Raw genomic sequence first — 14425 nt, 5'->3', positions numbered from 1 at the left:
CGACGAAGCTCTAACCGAGAAAATGTCTCACTGAAAATCCACTGGAGTCTAGAAAGAAATACAATTTACCGTATACTAAGAATATTGGTTGAATTGGCAAACTATGTTGATTGCATCACTCAACTCCTAGCTCATAGTCGGGTTTTTTCAGAAGAGACTACATGTACAGTATATCAGATACACTCTCCAGCGGATTAATGCTGACGTTCGGGTTCGCACCGTGCATCAGCTTTTGAATTATTGTTGAGAAAACGGAGATTTGTGTGATGACGACGATCGGTGGTGACCGGTGGCATCCACTTCACCGCTCGGCAATCGCGCCGCACTGCACATCAACAGAGGGACCCATGGTCCGGCCCCGTTATCACTGTTGAGATAGGTAGTTGTAATATTCTTGAAGAGGTTACTATCAAAAGTGGGAATCCCATCTATTTAAATGTCCATCGCTAGTCCCGCCATAAGCTTTGACCACCGCGATACTCAACAATCACCAGCTCTCACCCTCAACCCTCACTCACCACTAGCCCTCACCATCAACACAACATCACTCACGGTCAAAAATTACCCTCACCCTCAACTCAAACATCAAATGGAATCCTCAACACGCACCATCCTCGATGTCCACAATACTCGCGTCTCTCTACATCCGGACAAATTCCGCTGCTACAGCTAGCCAGCAGAGACAAGCGTTCATACCAATGGCAACTACTTTGGATTTCAGTCGCTGCCCATATTGGCCACCACGCTATCATACACCGCGATTCCACCCGGCCCCATGACTCAATGCTCTACTTCACACTACGTGGAAGAGAATTCTATTCTCGAAGCCCAGGGCGTGATTGAAGGCTACAAAATACCCCACGCGAACAAGGAACATGAATAGTGAACTTTACAAACAGGCTGAATGGCATAAGATACAATACCCCTCTGAGCACTCTTAATTTCTATCGATTTTGGAGCAGGTCTTGGCTTCTTACGCTGCACCGATGTCTCTTCCAGAAGCTGTGTCAGCGGTACGATGAATACCTGGCCGATACTGTTATTCGAGAAGGGACGATGAAGTTTACCCACATTTCCAAATCCGCTGCTTTGCTCACATCCTCAATCTGGCTATGAAAAAAAAATATTGAGGTCTTTACATGCAAGTTCACATAGGGAAGCTTGTGAATTCCTTGATGATGTTGCTAAGAGGAGCTGGAAGACAATGAACGTTCCTACTTCCCCGATTGCAAAGCTCCGGCTACTTGTCCTTTGGATTGCTCGATCCCCGCAGCGAATACAGAAGTGGGATAATCGACCTGGCTGTGCAAAGGCCATCAACTACGATGTCGATACTTGGTGGAACTCTACTTTTGTTATGATTGAGAGAGCCGAAGAGTGTCGCCGCCAGCCCAAAGATACAGTCAACGATGATCCAGATATTCATGCCTTACGTCTCACCCCTGATGATTGGAAAAAGCTCTCAGATGTCAAGAAAATCCTGGCTCCCTTCAACGAATATACTGAGTACGTCTCTCGGGATAGCCCTTCAATTCATATGGCGGCGCGGATGTTTGAAGAGCTCCGTTCTATACTCTTAGCTATCACGGAACGGCGAGGCGATTGGCAGAATCTTTCGTCAGCTCTAACTATCCCGATCTGTGATAGACTTACACTTCTGGAGTACTACCATGACTGCGTCAAAGGCAACGACATATATTATATAGCGAGCGTTCTGGACCCTCGAATCAAGACCAAGTGGCTCAAAACGCTACCAGACGGAGAGGGAATTATCGACCGAACCAGAACGTTCCTAAAAAAGCATATCCCATCTCGAAACAGTCTATATCGACTGCTCTAAACGTCAGTTACAAGAGCTTCGAATATCGATTTCTGGAAGCCTTTCAGCCCACACAGTATAACGTCGCTGAGTCTGATACCGATCAATATTTCGATACCCCAGCAACCAGCACTGGTTTTGATCTAAGTCAGAGTCAGCCTGAATTTATACAAAACTGGTGGAAGATCAACAGGCATGAATTTACCTGTATGGCACAGGTAGCACAAGATCACCTTGCTATACCAGCGGCAGAGGTAGATATCGAGAGATTATTCAATAGTGGGAGAGATGTGCTTGGGATTCGCCGCTTCTCCATGAAAGGAAAGACGCTTGGGACCTTGTTAAGGCTGAAAGATGCTTGTTGTGATATGAGGCTGGTGCAGATCAGGAACCAAGCCGAACCATCGGAATTAATCCCGAGATATCCATACGAAGAACCAAGTTGATTGGAAATCAACTTGTTCTTCTCGTTGTATATATAGCCTAATGTTTCCCTCTGAGCAATAAGACAATTAATACCTCTGAACTACAACAATGCTGAACGTTGGAAGTCTGAATAGTTACATATTTATAGCTTTTATAGCGTAGAATAAATAATTTATGAATCGTACCTAGAACACCCTTCTATGTGAGAATCCAATAGATGCAGTGGCCAGGGTTATTGAGGTTATGGCTGTCTGCACGAGCAACTCCTACTTGAATAAGCAGTACGGGCCACTGTATGTAGCTACCAAATTCCCGGCTCAGACGCTCCCACAAAAAGCTGTGTCAGCTCGCTGAAAACAGCAGGCGGTGGATTGCCAACCGCCTTTTTTGGGGAACGTCTGAGGAAACTGAGGTATTTATGTAACTAACTAACTAGTTATTTAACTAGTGTAAGATGGGAATGCTCGCTGGCAGTCTGCGTTGGCAGACGGGTCGATTGCAAGAGGACAAAACCACCACACTCGCAGAGTGCAGGAGGACAGTAGACAAGGCGTGACGCTATCGAGGAACGATAGAACGAATAACAGAACCTTTCATGAGCAGTATATCGATACCGCAACCTCAGCAGCCTCAGTAGAACATTTCATAAGGGGGAACATCGCATGGTTGTTATTGATACTATGGAACGAACGCTACTTATCCTCAGAAGACATGTCAGTGGGACCCCCCCCTAGGGCTCAGTAGGACTGTTAGTCAGCACCCGTGCTCAGTAGGACTACTTCCGAAACTGAATGGCTGCCTTGTTGCTAAGGCCCCAATCACCTGACTCCGATGTTGAGAGCGGAATCCCCCATTACACTAGTTAACTAATCCACGGCCGAGCTGCGCACACGGTCGAGCTGCGCACCCCAAAACACATAGTAAATGCAATATATTACTACTTCATATCTCAACAACCATGGTTAATTTTTATTTGAGTATACGAATATAGGATCTTCCTAGCACATGAAATAACATATCTTGGCCTTAAGCAATTCAGAAGGCTATTATGGTGCTTTACCATCAAATACGACGTAATTTTGAAATAAGTAATAGAAATATATATAACTCTATTACTAATTCTAATAATGTCCTCATACCTCGCCAGTAGGTTAGAAATACTATCTAGATTATATTACTTCAATATCATATCATAAATAGAAATGGTTGTTGAGATATGAAGTGGTATTTTATTGCATTTACTATGTGTTTTGGGGTGCGCAGCTCGACCGTGTGCGCAGCTCGGCCGTGGATTACGTTAGTTAATATTCGCTAGCTTAGTCAGTCCATCCTGATCTATAAAACTGCATGGTCAGGGGGACATTTCCAATTCAGACTCCTTGCTATCTCATTCGTGCATGCAACGTGAGGCCCACAGCTGGTTCAGAAAGCAGAAATGATAGACGGAACATTCATATTCCGACCGGCTACGGCAGTCACGTTATTGTTGGCACTCGTCCACTCGTCCACCCGAACCCTACCAATACCCCGGTTTGGATCATACTTGAGGGGACAGAATCAGCAGCGCAATATTTAATGACTCCATGGGCCCACAATGGCTTTCTCTAAATTCAAACTGAGCAAAGGCGGTCAACGTACCGCCCCGGTTCCTTTAGCCGCTGCTCCCCCACGGCCATTATCAACGCAAGACAATTATTATGTACAGCATGAACCTCCCCAATTTGATCACGACTATGATTTTTTGGCTTCCACCAGAGACCAAGTAGTTCACCGCCGAAAAAGGTGGTCGTACCATTCTCTGTTGTGCTATCATAATGTTAATGTTTGACAGAAGGCGAGACCCTGGAGTTCGAAACGAGGCGACCTATTTGAGTTCCGAATGTGCATCCTTGGAAAGTCATTTGTCAGAGCCACTAGTCGCGGTTGAAGATAAAAGACGTCGGATTTTGGAGCAAAAGAAGGAGATTTCAATTTGCAAAGCACCACAAGCCGTCTCAGCCGGGAGGCAATTACAGCCGGCACAGCCTCCATATATGAGCGTACCTTCACCTGCTGAAGAGGGAAGATCTGGATTACTTGAAACCGGATCCATCCCGGAGAGGCAAGCTCATGTGGCCTCACCGACGGATCTTGAAGAAAGTGGTATCTGTGAGTCTATCTGTCAATCATTCGTGCTCCACTCCTCCTTTTTCTGCAAGATGATTAATCTTGATTGTCAAACAATGGTTCGTTAATTGAGACAGTTCATTCCCAGCTGGGCCCTTCTTGGGGGCATAAGCTAGAATATATGATCGATCATTTCTTCGGTATAAGTCTAGCAGAACAGATATTCCACCAGTATATCGCTAAGTTAGTCCCGATATGCCCTGTTGTTGTATTCCCACCTGGAACGACCGCAGGAAATGTGCGAAAGACCAAGCCGTGGCTGTTCATGGCCATATTGAGTGTCGCACCTGCTGGGTTATGCACCCCTGATCAACACAGACAATTTGCACTCAAAGCCAGAAACCTCCTGGTAGAAGTTGCCATCTTTGAAGGAGAGAAGTCATTAGAGCTTATTCAGGCTCTTCTTGTTGTGTCATTTTGGTATAGGGCACCAGAGAACTATACACGAACAAATCAAAATCAACTTGCTTCTGTTACCTTGTCTATGGCCATAGACCTTGGCTTGGACCGAGTTGCAGAACCACGGGCTCCACACAGGATTGACGAAAAATGGAATCAAGCAGAGGCACATCGAACTTGGCTGGGCTGCTTTCTCTTATGTACGAGGTATATGGATACACCTTGACTGGCTATTTTTGTTAGAGACTCCGCAACTGACAAACCTTCAAGTCTTTCCTTGATAATGCGGCGTCCCAATCCCATTGCCTGGACTCCTCAGCTCGACGAATACCTCAATAATTTGAAGGAATCCATGCTCTCTCCTACCGATGATCTTTTTTGCAAACTTCTAACAATAGAGCATGTTTGTCATGTCGCGGATAAAGAATTGTATTTAAGCGACCCTAGCAAGCATGTTCTACAGGAGCCAAAAACACTGAGCACCATACAGGGTCTACAGGCCCGGACGGACGGGCTCAGCTTTGGTGGACATACTCCACTTGAAAAATGTATGTGTATCAAACACTCTGGGTTGCGAAAACGTGGAGTATTCTTAACTGATTATACCAGCTCTTATCGAATTTGGCAGGCTAGGCAGTGTACTATATACCCACGAGGTAGCTTTGCACGCCAATCACAACATTGATGAATTTAAAGCGCCCTTCTCCGCGAGATCCCTCAAGTCATATTCTTTTATTGAGATGCAGACTCCAAATACGGCTCATTTCTCAAATATTTGGACTATCATTCGGGCTGCGCAAGGGCTGTTAGACGTCTTTACCGGCTTATCTATAACCGATATGCTTGCTTTGCCACCGCATATTTACGCTGGCCGCGTAATATACGCAGTAATACTCCTAATGAAACTACACAAAGGAGTTTCGGCGCGTGTATGCAAATTGAGTGAAGACATCTCAGTCGGTCAGTTGCGCTTAGAAGAGTACATTGAGCGGCTTTTACTCATTTCGAAAGGGCTCACCGCGGAGGATAGTTGCAGTTCTTTAAGTCGGGCGTTTTTAATCATGTCACAATTAAAGAACTGGCTTCGCAGTGATACACCCAAGTCGATATTCGAAAACAACGAAAGGTCGGTAGGCAAAGGGAGTCACGCTAAAATCCGTGCCTCCCCAGTGCCCGGAATTTCCAACCAGGCGCAGCTTCAACGGGGCCTAGCGATTGGATCGGATACGCAAGTTTACGCAACTGCAGGCTACGCCAGCCCCTTGGGCGCACTCAAATCTCAATCTAATAACATGTTGTCGCAATCTGGGATTCCTGAAAATACGGGTGATATGTCGAGCCGCGAGATCGCTTCAGATTCATGGTTTTGGGAATTCTTCAATGTTGATATGTTCAATTGAACTTCTTCTCTGATTTTATTTGGCGGCAACTAGAAATATGGGCAGAAGCCTTCCATGAGAAAGGAGAGGTTATTCATTAAAACAAACTGTACTGTATTGATTTTCTATTTAAGCCGACAACGCGACCGGTAAAACCTTTGCACTGGCCAGGGTGCGCTCGCCCCTGCAGGAATTCAACAGATTATTGTCCTCCAAATTCACTCACTGCCAATGTTTTTCTTGTTGAAGCGTGATGCCTCAGGCATCCAGGATGCCATGCCTTTTGTGTGTCTGGGTACCTCCTCTCTCTCTTTCGTGCATCCACATCTCCACGCTCGATCACTTCTCAAATCTGTCTCTCTGTGGGGAGCTTTTTCACTGTTCGCCATTCGACGCCAATTGCACCCACAATTGATATACAGGCCAAGGCCAAGGCGAGTACAAATGCTTGGACAATGGCATCGTTGTAGATTTCCAGGACCACAGCTAGCACTTTGTCGTCCCCCAAACTGGATTGTTTCACTTCATGCCGTAACTCAGTCGCCCCGGTCTGCAGGATAATGTAGGGATCCAGCTCGGGAACACGGGCAAGGATACCAGAGACGATACAGTTACTGAAAACATTTTGTCCTACTGAGACAAAAATAGCACCCCCAAGGGAGCGAGCGAATACCACCAAGCATGTACCGATGGAGACGTCCTTCTCGGGGAGAACAGTCTGGACAGCGATGTTTGGGAGCTCAAGTCCGATCCCAGCTCCTGCACCGAAGACGACTTGAAATCCCAGCCTAGGACTTGTTAGCAGCAATTAAGTAGCTGGTACCGTTCAAACATTACGCACCACATCGCAAGGGAGGTATTTGTTCTAAATAGGAGAAATAGGCCTGCGCCAATCGCCATGACCATCGACCCTGCTATCATAAATGGGGTGTAGTATCCAACAACAGTGACGCTTAGTCCACCCATAATGGCAAATACCACTTATAATATTTGTCAGTTGCTCCGTGTTCCAGTGGATTAAAATCGTTATACGTACCGACGCTCAACACAGTTGGTAGGCTATGGATGCCCGACTGATCTGCGGCGTCATATTTGATTGCTTGAAACCTGTTTTATTATCGATTTTAACAAGCAAGTTAACACAAAGGATAGGAATGGGAAATTGCAGCTTACCAAATTGGCAAGTAGTATATCAACAGAACGAATGATGCGCTTCCAAAGAAGATGTAAAATGTCGAAAATGCAACAGAGCGTTGTCGCAAAACCCGAAGCGGCACTGTGGCATTATCGCCGCCACGCCATTGAACTATGACCCAAGCAACAAGAAGTACACCGAATGCAGTCAACAAAGCAATAATGCGGCCGTCACTCCAAGGGTACTGGCTTCCCCCCCCATTGAATTGCCATCAGAAGACAAATGATGCTTGCCACGAAGAGAACCGTCCCAACGGGATCAAATTGGCCGAAAATATCCCAGATGTTTTGTTGGGGTTTCATTCGTGGCCCCTGCGAGGGAAGGAAAAAGATAATGAGCGGGATGGTCGCGGCGCCGACAGGGAGATTAACTGTGGGGTCAAGTTAACTTGAGACCAGCGAAGAGATAAAGGACTTCCTACTATAGAAGCACCAGCGCCAAGAAACGTGAGCTAGAGTAATTAGATAAACACCTTGTTAATATAGCATTTCTGAGCAAACAAGAACTCACTTGTAAAAGCGCCTCCTAATAAAGGACCGGCAACACTGGCTATACCCCACACCGCTCCAATTACGCCCGTGAAGACTGGTCGCTTTGAGAGGGGTACTGATTTGGCGATAATAATCAATGCGCCGGAAAAGATGCCTGCGCCTCCAATGCCGGCCACAGCTCGTCCAATGATGAGGGCGAGGGAATTGGGGCTGGCACCGCAAATCGCCGAGCCGATTTCGAATATTAAAACAGCGACAACAAATGTCCATTTGATGGGTAACAGAGTGTAGAGCTTGCCAAAAAACAGTTGGAAGCTGCATGTGGTGAGGAGAAAAGCACTACCATACCATCCAATATCTTCCACGCTATGGAATTGAGAGGTGATCGTCGGGATGGCGGTAGCTATAATGGTTTGGTCCTGGTTATAAGTTTTTGTTATTAGACGGCATTTCGGAGTCAAAATTCCTTCTAGAGGGATGTAGGAACTTTTGTTGTACGAACCAAGGCGACCAAGAAAACCGTTAAGCACAGAGCCACAAAGATAAGAACCAATTTCAGTCCTGATGGATATATGAACGTTGTGGGCTCTGAGTTTCCTTTAGACCTCATGATATCGCAATTCCCAGTCACTTGATTTTGACGGTCAAGATACTGGTCCATGATATTTCCTTCTGGTGTATTTTGCTGCCGGTGTTCCATCTTGGAGAGATCAGTTGTCTAGTAGGTGTGAGAGGGAAACATTTGAAGAGCGATCGATAGAAAAAAAACATATATCAGCATAGAAACTGTGAGATATGAAAATGTATCGTACCACTGAATAGGAACATATGTACTGCCCATTAAATCAATCTTGAAAGTCAAGCTTTAGTCCATTCTTGTGAATGTTTTTGGCAAGTAAGATAATCAGACCTATGATTGGTTGATAGGTAACTTCTTTGGGAAGGGTAGTAACAAAGAATCGTGAGCTGATTGGCTAGCTAATTTCCTAATTCGGTGACGTTAATCCGCCGTCCTACTTATTGGAGGATAGCGTCGCGTCATGGCCTTCTAGAACATCCACCCCTTGGTGGAACCTGGTTGGGGCGGTGAGGCAACGCGCCATCGAAGCGCGCCTCGAAGTGGAGGTCCAGGCATTCGAGCGCCACCGTGAATGGTCGCGCCGCGAAGCCGAAGCCTACCACACCATCTTCCGGTACCTGTCCCCCCATATCAGCATCCATGTCGCGGGGCTGGAGACATCCCGCGACCTCTGGAATGAACTCGAAGAACGATATCGGCGGATAGAACTTGCCACGTTTTGTGAGCTATTCGCCCAGCTCCGCAGGACAATAGGCGAGCGCTGCGGCAGTGCTTGCAGTCTATGAAAGTTTATATCGATTATGGAAGAAGTTGAAATTTGAGAGAAGAACTGGGATTCGTCTTGCCAGTGTCTCATGGCCGTCAAATAGAGCGTTGTTTACGGCGCAATGAATAGTTCTTTGTTATCCACATTCAGATCACTGGTGCATTTTGGCCTGCTCTAGCTCTCCCATTGCCTTATTATATTCATGGTACAGGGTCCATGAATAATTGCGCAGACGTTCGAGTTCAGACATGAGATTTTGTTGATGATTTTCAAGTAGCGATACCTGCTCCACGATTTGGTAAAATAAATGATAGAAACATGTTCTTGCTTGGTGTCATCTTGGATATTCAAGAAAAGCTATTCAGAATTAATAAAAAAATTTTGATTGTACATGACAGACTCACGATAGCGCCTGGAGCGGAAATCAGAGGCGAGGGCCGTGGATGACACGTATCTGTCGGGGGTCATTTCGCAGGTTTCCTTTGCGGGTGTACGCCAGCCGGGAGTCTGATGGGTTATGATGGTCACAGATTCGACTGCACGTTGGATACTTATACCTTGGCTGAGGAGACACAGGATACCATAGTTCTGCATACTTTCAATTCTACTCCCAGGATTTCAGTCGCGCTTCCTCGAGCCCCGAGCCCGTCCCTATGGCAAAAGAATCGCAAAGAGTTTTTTCAAGAGGAATGATGTAAAATAGCAAGGGAAATGTTTCTTTCTGTTTGTGCGCTATCATATTACTGCCTCCCGTAAATACTGAGCTATGAGTGGTCCTCCTATGAAGTTAGACGCGAAATCCACACTCTTGTATACGCCGAGACTAGAAATGTAGATGCAGATTGCAACTTTTCAGTATGGAGTCATGCAACACATTCCCAAATGTTAATGTAGCCAGTAAGATGCATCAAATATGATTATGAAGTAAAGGGTGTGGATCTCGCCACCCAACTCGCACTTTTAAAAATGCTAAGCCGAACCCCAACCTCCTCTTGAGCACACACAATGCGGAGTCGCTTCGTACATCCGTTGATTAACTGCACTCACCCTCTTAATTTATCGCTATATTCAGGCTGCATGTTATGGATCTCCATGTTTAAGCAAATACTTCCGTGCAGCACAATCGGTGCTAGCTAGGAATGGACCTGTCATTATGTGAGATAAAGTTGCGCGCTCAGAATCGCCGAGAATGACTAAGAGTCTCACAATACATCGGACGGAAGGAAAGAACAACCTCATTTTTATGGCAGTTCCACTCCATTATCGTCTCTTGAAGATCCTGATTTGTTGATTCAGAGCGAGAAGGAATGCATTTGTGAGTCTTAAATAGCCTTCATTATCTGACACACTCTCTTCCCAGTGCACTCAACGGCAGCTCATTCATTTCGATGTCTGCAATAGCTGGAAATTTTGATACCGAAAACACTTTAGTGGAGGCTCTCTGAAGTGTTCTGCTTCTTGTTCCTGATGCTTCTGCCTTCGCAGCAAGGTATCGCCAATAGGGACATGACGATGCCGTGGTTAATGGCTTTCATATAAAAGAGGTCCGCTCTCCCCTCATATGCCGTCATCCAAGGTCCATTGTAATTGGAGATCCCGCTAAGGATGTATGTGTCATCGGTTTATGCGATCGCCGTTGGAGGCTGCTTTTTAGCTCTCTTTCTAATCCAGACCCGAACCGCTATGATTGGCTGGATCGAGGCCTGTTCTGTTATGATCTCTCGGTATCTCACACTTCCGGCTCTCATCCACAGGCATCGGATTTGGGGCCCTTGGTCCCGGTTGAATGTTCTCATCTATTTTGCCTACATTGTGGTCAATATAACTGTGATTTTATTCCATACAGACTCCATCCCCCAAGCCGGCCGCCGAGCCGGAGAGCTGGCTCTCATCAACCTGATCTTTCCCCTCTCAGCCACTCACCTCGGTTACCTGGCTGACCTTCTGGGTATTACCTGGCGTACTTGCTGCAAGATTCACCAGGCATCAGGTTGGATGTCCGTTGCTCTGCTGGCTTTTCACGTGATTGCAGAATGCCAGAGCCGGGAATTCAGTTTTCCTCTTTGGGCAATACGTAACATATTCACCCTGATTGTAAGTTTCCTTCTCGCTGTCATGAATTCAGGACTAACGATGATAGGGGTCAGTTTCCTTGGCCACCCTTGCCCTCATCTCCCTCCCCTGGCTTCGTCGACGGTGCTATGAAGTCTTCCTCCGAAGCCACCAAGCCCTGACTGCTCTCTTCTTATATGGCACGTGGCGACATCTCCCAGATCAGAGACTTTTGCCAAGATTTTACCTTTACGTGTCGCTGGTAATGCTGGCCCTGACTACATTCCTGGAGATTGTCAACTTATGTTACACGAACGGGCTATTTTCGGGCCACGGTGCTCCTCGGGCCTTTGTATCCTTCACTCCAGAAGGATCTCTGACACATCCTAAGCTAAGAAAAGCGGCCCAGATTCGTCTGGTTCTGCCCAGATCTATCAAGATCGATGCGGCCAAGTATATCAACCTGTGGATACCGTCAGCCGGATCTTGGTCGTGGCTTCAAACGCACCCTTTCATAGTCACATCGTGGTCGCACGGAAGACATGACACGATTGAGCTATTTGTGCAGCCACGCGGTGGCATGACATCAGACTTACTGAGTCTTGCCGCTGGTGCTCCTGGGTGTCCTGTACCATTTCTGGCCATGTTCACAGGCCCACACGGTACTAGTGAGATTGTTGACGGGTTCGAAACCGTGCTACTGATTGCGAGTGGTTTCGGAATCGCCGCAACAATCCCTTATCTGAAGAAGATGATACATGGATATAATACCTGCACACTTCATGTCCGTCGGCTGCATTTGGTATGGCAGATAGAATCAATTGGTGAGAAGACCCTTCCGCTTCCAGTCAGCCAGCAACAGCACTAACAAATTAGAAATGGTCAGCGCAGCCGAGGACCTGCTGAACCCCCTCCTGGAGGACGATATTATAGATAAAGGCTATGTAAGTCACCGGCTTCAAAATAGAAACTTTGTTTATTATTGACGGTAATACATCTACAGATTCTCACCATTTCAATCTACGTCGAAAAAGGGCTTGCTCATGATAAGACGCCAATAGGAAAACATGAAAGAGCCTGCTTTTACCAAGGTGCACCCGATTATGACAACATAGTCTCGCTCGAGGCATCGGGAGACCAGATCGAGAGGTTAGCGAATATCCGCGATGAGCAAGGCCGGACCTTGGTGATGGGTAAGTGACCCTACCGTAGCCTGGCTCTATTCTATCGTATACTAATTTCTTTCTAGTTTCAGCGGCAGGTAGTCTCAGAGACCAGATCCGAAAGACCGTCAAGGGCTTTTTGCATCGTGGCGTGAGGCTTTCGGAGCTGGAATACCAGCCGGAGTAATGAAATGATAGGGAGTTCGCATGGAACAAACGCAATGAGTAGTCCCGAGAATATGATGCTAGTTGGAGTTGTCTTCCATGCACTCGAAAGAGTAGTAAAAAAGTGATATTTGGGCAATTGAAATGCGATTTACGACGGAAAAAGTTGCGGATTGGATCTCCGAATCTACCTGATCAGCCGATTTGAATGAGCTACTTGGTCAATTATGAAATTACCGGGGCCAGGCATTACACTGAGAAACAGCGGCTAGACCTTGATTGATGATGCAATTAATTCAAATCCTTTCTATCAAAATCAAAATAAGTATTATTTAATAGCAGATAGAACAAAAGCTTGGACAATGAGGAACAGGAAGATTGTCGGTTACCGTACCGTGCATGAAATTTTTTTATTGGCCAAACTACCGCTGCTGTGGTTGACAGAGCAGGGGGTGCCAGTATGGAAATTTGACTTCTGCTTTAATCATTCTTCATGGGCCCTCGCGCATATGAGTAGAATGTGCGAGCGGAGATCAACGCGAACCACGCAAGTCCGATGAGATTCCCTGGGCAGCATGGAATTTCCGTCAACAGTCGTTGCTAGATATTATTAGTACCGTTTGAAAGCACCGTTGTGGAAAAACCTGAAGGAAACAAACCTCTTTCAATTCCTCAAAAGAGCTTGCCGATGTTGTCGCGCAGAGAAATTCGATCGCAGCCGGGCAATTTCTCCAGCGGTCGAGATTATCAATGCCTACAGCCCCATCTTCTTTGACATATTTTTGCATCAATTCCATCATAATTCTCGAGACTGGTGCCAGATCACTGGCATCGACTCTACCTCTTTGCCGGAACACACAGCAATCGATCCGTGCTACCGTGCCTGATTAGGTGAGATTGAGTGGGAAGGTAGAAGTGGAATAAACTTACCGATTTTGACCTGCCCATTGAGATTCACAATGACGCTAGAACAGTCCAGAGATGTGTGATGGAAGTTGTTCGCCACAAGATATAACAGCCCGTCAACGAGCTGTACATAATCAGCCATTTGGCCGCCTGGCAGGTAGGTGAGAGGAAATGAGGAACAAACCTGAGACATTATGGCTGCCAGCTCCTGCTCGTCTGGGAAGGCTTTATAAGCGACGATATGATCCAGAACGAGAGGGTCAAAATCCCCCCAGTGTGTATAGAAGCTCGGGAGTGCGAAAACACTCCCGAATGGAGGCCAGGTTCTCATGGCGCATGGAGCGGAGGATCCGCAGTATCTTGTCAGCGTCCTCAATCGGATACTGGCGCACCGCCCAGACACCGCGGTCTCCAGATGATCGAACGCATACCGCGACGGGGCCAGCTAGGTCACAATCGTAGTACTTTCTGAAAGTACCCCAAGGAGATTCGTCTCGGACTGTCAGGCCCGAACCGATAATGCTCCGCCACTGCATAGTCTCCTGGCGAGGCGGGCTTTGTGGCATCGATCGATTTTTCTTGCCGGTGTGCTCCGAAGTTGAGGAAGTGATGGACCTCTTTCCAGGCGCGGGTCCTAGATGGAGAGGTTGTGGGCCGGGTATGAGGTCCGTTACCGGTGATACTTCTATTTGGGTTTGCGGCTGGGGGAGTAATGCAACCTGAGCGGCCTGGATTCTTGTCACTCTCTTTTCGCCGAGTTTTCGCATCATGGAAGCAGGATAGAATTTGGCTAATAGTTGAAAGCCGAAAAGGAGCACGAAACAGAAAGGAAATTTTGCCCGATTTAAATGGGTATTTCGTACGGGTGGAACACTAGGGTATTGGATCAGATCTTCACCGGCAAAAAACGCAGTGCCA

General features: G+C 46.7%; 5 protein-coding genes across 5 annotated transcripts; 3 read left to right on the top strand and 2 right to left on the bottom strand.

The window, feature by feature from the left end:
- Positions 1–1204: 1204 nt before the first annotated feature.
- Positions 1205–1840, top strand: N7481_010290 (HAT dimerization; the record flags this gene model as incomplete). Its single annotated transcript, XM_057269509.1, has 1 exon — positions 1205–1840. The coding sequence occupies one exon, from the start codon at positions 1205–1207 to the stop codon at positions 1838–1840; it is 636 nt and encodes a 211-aa protein (XP_057120186.1).
- Positions 1841–5550: 3710 nt separating this feature from the next.
- On the top strand, positions 5551–6210 carry N7481_010289 (uncharacterized protein; the record flags this gene model as incomplete). The annotated part of the gene is made up of 1 exon (XM_057269508.1): positions 5551–6210. The coding sequence occupies one exon, from the start codon at positions 5551–5553 to the stop codon at positions 6208–6210; it is 660 nt and encodes a 219-aa protein (XP_057120185.1).
- A 325-nt stretch (positions 6211–6535) lies between these two features.
- On the bottom strand, positions 6536–8575 carry N7481_010288 (MDR family MFS transporter; the record flags this gene model as incomplete). Its single annotated transcript, XM_057269507.1, has 8 exons — positions 6536–6977; positions 7031–7169; positions 7226–7296; positions 7363–7568; positions 7639–7754; positions 7806–7835; positions 7895–8294; positions 8378–8575. The coding sequence occupies 8 exons, from the start codon at positions 8573–8575 to the stop codon at positions 6536–6538; spliced, it is 1602 nt and encodes a 533-aa protein (XP_057120184.1).
- A 2251-nt stretch (positions 8576–10826) lies between these two features.
- On the top strand, positions 10827–12623 carry N7481_010287 (ferric reductase family protein; the record flags this gene model as incomplete). Its single annotated transcript, XM_057269506.1, has 5 exons — positions 10827–11315; positions 11362–12097; positions 12150–12217; positions 12277–12466; positions 12523–12623. 5 exons carry the CDS (start codon positions 10827–10829, stop codon positions 12621–12623), a joined length of 1584 nt encoding a protein of 527 aa, XP_057120183.1.
- Positions 12624–13081: 458 nt separating this feature from the next.
- Positions 13082–14274, bottom strand: N7481_010286 (uncharacterized protein; the record flags this gene model as incomplete). The annotated part of the gene is made up of 5 exons (XM_057269505.1): positions 13082–13201; positions 13261–13475; positions 13532–13631; positions 13692–13732; positions 13812–14274. The coding sequence occupies 5 exons, from the start codon at positions 14272–14274 to the stop codon at positions 13082–13084; spliced, it is 939 nt and encodes a 312-aa protein (XP_057120182.1).
- Positions 14275–14425: the final 151 nt, after the last annotated feature.

The sequence above is a fragment of the Penicillium waksmanii genome (genome assembly GCF_028829765.1).
Source record: "Penicillium waksmanii strain IBT 27052 chromosome Unknown utg000008l:1.0-5622682.0:1.0-5626561.0, whole genome shotgun sequence".
Taxonomy (NCBI): Eukaryota; Fungi; Ascomycota; class Eurotiomycetes; order Eurotiales; family Aspergillaceae; genus Penicillium; species Penicillium waksmanii.
This window is presented reverse-complemented; position numbering and strand designations above follow the sequence as displayed.